The sequence below is a fragment of the Triticum dicoccoides genome, chromosome 4A, assembly GCF_002162155.2.
Source record: "Triticum dicoccoides isolate Atlit2015 ecotype Zavitan chromosome 4A, WEW_v2.0, whole genome shotgun sequence".
Lineage (NCBI taxonomy): Eukaryota > Viridiplantae > Streptophyta > Magnoliopsida > Poales > Poaceae > Triticum > Triticum dicoccoides.
This window is the reverse complement of record NC_041386.1, coordinates 682700106-682705176: the sequence shown is the minus strand read 5'-3', so window position 1 is coordinate 682705176 and position 5071 is coordinate 682700106. Positions and strand designations below refer to the sequence as shown.

General features: G+C 39.4%; 1 protein-coding gene across 1 annotated transcript in view; it reads right to left on the bottom strand.

The window, feature by feature from the left end:
• Positions 1–875: 875 nt before the first annotated feature.
• LOC119289717 overlaps positions 876–5071 on the bottom strand; it is a 4692-nt gene continuing 496 nt past the window's right edge. The window contains exons 2-11 of the mRNA XM_037568966.1: positions 4794–4885; positions 4503–4670; positions 4282–4424; positions 3918–4187; positions 3696–3838; positions 2303–2364; positions 2095–2163; positions 1713–2011; positions 1322–1624; positions 876–1155 (exon numbers count right to left, since the gene is read on the bottom strand). Of these exons, the coding sequence (XP_037424863.1) occupies positions 949–1155; positions 1322–1624; positions 1713–2011; positions 2095–2163; positions 2303–2364; positions 3696–3838; positions 3918–4187; positions 4282–4424; positions 4503–4670; positions 4794–4885 (1756 nt within the window). The 3' untranslated portion in view covers positions 876–948. The remainder of the gene's footprint in view (positions 1156–1321; positions 1625–1712; positions 2012–2094; positions 2164–2302; positions 2365–3695; positions 3839–3917; positions 4188–4281; positions 4425–4502; positions 4671–4793; positions 4886–5071) is intronic.

The window sequence follows — 5071 nt, the reverse complement described above, 5'->3', positions numbered from 1 at the left end:
CCCGGCCCCCTCCAGACATACTTTCGATCCTACACTTTGCTCGACCTTCACAGAAGCCTATGAACTGATGGGCCTAATATGACGGAGTCAGCTACTTTGAACTAGATCCTAAAAAAGGCTACTTTGAATTATTGTTGGTTGGATGCCGAGAGTAGCAGCAGCACCAAATAGGAAGCTGGTTGCGCAAAGTAACTGATGGCATCAAACTTATCCCACGGAGTCAGCTACTTCGGATCATCAACTTTGGAATAATCAATGAAAGGCTCTCTGTGTTACTCGATGCAGAGGCCGAAGGTGTTTCCCATCTTTATATTAAAAAACCCTCTCCTAATAGACCCTCATGCAATGATGTATCAACTAGTAGCGGATATTGAAGGTGCAGTGATAAAATGATCCAAGCTACTAGTACCAAAGAAAAAGAAATCAAATAATTACAATTTTCCAGATCTGTGGGAGCATAAAACAAACTCATATATCATAGAAAATACATATCCACCACTTCCATACATGATTAGATACTTGACAGTAATAGACATACTAAACAAATACCATAAAAACATTTTTGACAAAACATAATAAATTGCACATGCCTCTTAATAAATTATATAATGTTTGTGAGGGACAAAATGGACTAAATTCATATAGAGCACTCCAACAGCAGCTTGACGTTTACATGGGAACTTTCCCAACAAGCTGGCCTAGAACATCAACTTGACCAGCAAGGAACCAATATGGCTTGGGTACATGCCACCTGCCATTCAATATAATCTTTTCTTTTCAATATAATCTTTTCAATATATGTCCATTGTCAAATAAACAGTATGCTAACACAAACAAGTGGCATTGAGAAATAGAAAGCTTTACCGGTTCCTCTTTGTAGCATTACCCCTTCTCTTTGTGTCCAGCATAATGGGAGGGAGCAATTTCCTGTTGTCCAACATATATTTGTCAATGAAAGTTTGTGGGATACACATGTCTGCCAATCAGCATCAAGAGAAAAAAAGTTTGTCCTTGTGATAGAAGACTACGCCCTCTCTTTAGAACTTTTAGAATACTGCTCCTTGGCAGGTAAGGAGTTGTACCACTTTCATCATAGAAGTGCATGCCAACAAAACTCCCATCATCAAGACAAATAAGGGGCCCTCCAATCCCAACCTAATACAAAAATAATGCCCATAAACTTACATGGAGAAGCTGCAGTAGTAAATCTAGCTAGCAGCTCATTATTATCAATAAACTGAAGATACAACTCAAATAGATTAACTATCTACACATGTACCACGTAATGACGTAAAGGATGGCAGGAAAAAAATCACTGTACCTTCTTGATTTGACAAGTTGACAGTTTGAGATATTTGCAATCAAGTTTTGAACCCAAATCCTTGTTTCTTGTACTTATACATTTCATGTTACCCTTTGAGGCCATCAATAACCCATCATTTTCTCTAGTTGTACGCCCAATAGCTACCACCTCAGATTTAGATGACTTTGTGACTTCGAAGATATCTTGTGGACAAACATCAGTGAGATTATCCTCGATACCGACAATGGCAATGTTGTAATTTTGATGGTAAAATTCTAGTTTCCCCACCACTGATTGTTCTGGCGGGAGAAACACATTAATCTACAGAAAATAGAGTTTATAGAGCTCAACTAGTTAACCATCACCAAACTTAAAAGGCGTAGAAAACTGAGTAGGATCAACAACTAACCATCAAGTTCGGATCAATGTTGTCTTCAGCATCACCAGTTCTAACCAAACTGGCCGAAGTAAGGACAAACATGCGGTCATCAATAGTTATAAGCAAACCTGTGCAAGCAAAACACCTCGTGCCGTTACCATTGAATGAAGCAACTGAGACAACACTTCTACATACACGCTCAACAACTTTTTTTCCAAGTTGCTTCCAGAGAGGCTTCTCATAGTTGGCGTAGATGTCTAAACGATACCCTTTCCAGCAGTGAACTTCACCAAACCTTTCTTCGAATGTACCAACTAATCGCCCATTATCTAGTTAATTAGGAAACAAGTACATAAATTAGAAATAAAGAAGTGCACAAGGGAGAAGTCAGTAATATAAGACTACGACTTACACTCAAACACAAGTGGTGGTGGTAGGGGGTAGCCCAAAGAATCAAGCATCTTAGATCTGACCTTAAATCCTGATGCAATAATTAAGATGATTGACAGGAGTGTTAGATTATACTAAGATAGCATTCACATAGTCAATTAATGGCCCATGTGTAATGCTTAAACCTTTTAAGTAATAAAGCGCCCTTTATAAAAAATGATAATTCAAACCTGAAGGGACAACGCAGGATGCACCCTGAGGCAAGGAATATTCACCGAACTGGGTAGTATTACTGCAATTAAACATGTTTATTACTACAAGCAACTGAAGTAGATATACACCAAACTGTAAGAAAGGAAACATGTATAAAAAAAGACTTGAACATCAACTTATAAGTAATCAGCAAAAAAGAGGATCGAGATAGCACGAAAATGAGTGGCATTGTTCTTGACTCCCACCTGAACGAAATGCTCGTGCTCTTCTTCATTTAGGCAAATACGCAAGCTTCAACATTGAAGCAAGAACATCAAATTCAAGTGGAACAGGAGGGGTATTTCGAACTTCTATAGATAAGCAAATCGGGGACATGTATAAAGGTTGAAGTTCGTGGCGAGTTCACATGTGGGACGAACAACCTTCATAAATAAACAAATGTACTCCTATCCACATGTGGACTAGTAACTTCTCAAAAGAGGTAAATCAACAAATGTACTTTTACTTCATGTGAGATCAAAGCTCTTGTAAAAGGCACAAATGGAAAATACAGAAATGAGACTACCTCAAAATTATGCTCTTGGTTCAATTTTCTCTCACAAACAATTCTTCCAATATATTCCATCAGTTCACAAATATAGGATGTTTTGGATACTTCAATATGGATTATATACGAACTGAAATGAGTGAACAAACACACTAGAACATGTCCACATATATCCTATTCTGAAAAAGAGTTAGAACATCTTATATTTGTGAGGAGAGAGAGAGAGAGAGAGAGAGAGAGAGAGAGAGAGAGAGAGAGAGAGAGAGAGAGAGAGCAAATTGTAACTCCAGAGCAACAATAGGCCTGTTTTCAAAATTTGAAATGCTACCTTCAAGATAAACCTAAATCTATCCAACATCGTGTGAGATTATGTGGGCATATGCAACGCATGCTTGCAGAAGCACCGGCGCATAGAGGGCGTTTAAAGTGAGCTAATAATGTCAATAGAGGTCCGGTAGACCAAACTTGACATGCGAGGAGTCCATAAAAAGAGATCTGAAGAACTGAAATATCACCAAAGAACTAGCAATGGACAGCGGTACGTGGAAGTTAGCTATCCATGTGCCAGAACCATGACACTAGCATACCCCAACTTGTTTGGGACCGAAAGACTTTGTTGTTGTTGTTTCCTGTAGTTGCTTCACTTAAATTCTTGGAAAGGACCTACAATGACCCCTTAAGATTCTCTAACGCCTGGCACAACATCTCTAATTGTATCTCATTCTCTTTTAAATGTCGTATACCAACGTCTTTAGATAATCTACTAAGCCAGTGACCTAACTACTCAGCTTTTTATGGCTTCGTAGCAACACACGGGCATTGTGCTAGCAACTCATAAATACTTACTAGCCAGAAGATAATACCTTGGTATCTCAAATTGCTGCAACCGTTCATGAAGTAGCTCCGTTGGTATGAACAAGAAACCGCCTTGACACAACTTAGTTATTACCCCAGCAAAGTGCCCTTCACCGCCATTAAATAGTATAACTGGCCCTCCAAGTCCAGCCTAGTAAAAGAGACAGGGACTGTAAAGGAAACATTCACAGATAACATGCCAAAAAGCCAGACAAAAATAAAGACTATACCTCTGTGACACCACATTTGCAAAACCCAATGCCATCTTTGAAATGAGGATCATTGCATTTTATGCTCATCAAAGTGCCGTCGAAGTCACGACCAGCTGCAAATAGATTAAGCTTATGCGTGTCGTCTCGGTGCAGATCCAGAGGGCCACATGTATCCACAGGGTAGAGATATCGGGTGTTGAAGGCCGTGACAATAGCAATTTCCATTTTTTCATCCCATAAGCCCAACAACCCATGGATAGTTGTACCATCAGGACGACGGACTTGAACCTGTAGTGAGGAAAGCCTCAGTACAACATTACTGCAGAGTGATGAATCATCATCGATCATTTCATAGCAGAGGAAAACAGTGAGTTGCACTAACCACAAAATCATCATCTCTGGTTCTGTTATTCTCAAATTCCACCACCAAACGTGAGCTAGTCACAAATACTGTATGGGGATCTTGTATTATATTGTTCCAGTGTCGTACGGCTGTTCCGGAGCATGCGAATACTATCTTTTCTCCTGTACAAATTAAGATCATGACTAAAAATCAGTAAGATGAATGAATATGAATTTGGAGAGCATAAGCAGAATAATCACCCTGGAGAAGAGCAATTGAGACAACACTGTGGCTGAAATGCGAATCTGAAATTTCCTGGACGCAGCCACCAAATTTTGTGGGTTTGAATGGAGTAACATGTCGGTCAGGTTCCTTTTCCCTGAAGAACTGTTCCTTAGCTCGAGCCTGCTCTACGATAGCTTTCCGAACTAATTAAAGAACATGCATGATAAACCACTAGATCATCAGTACTCAATCAAGCAACTAACATTTAGAAGAAATCGATGAAAAAATCAGCAGCAAGAAAGCTCATAAATCGGTCAATGACTTACCTTTCCACATCTTCATCGCAGCTTCGGTCGCCCTCACCCCAGACCATTTGCCACTGCTGCTGCCTCCCTCCTCCCTACTGGTTTTTGCAGTCCTGGAGATAATATGCTTGCCAAAATCACAGTGTTGCATACGTCGAAAATCAAAGAGTTATCTGAGATAATATGATTGCAAAAATCACAGTGTTGCATGCATCCAAAATCAAAGAGTTATTTAAAAGGTAACTTAGAAATTCAGATCCAAACTGATATATCAACTCAATTGTTGCTGTGATTAGAGC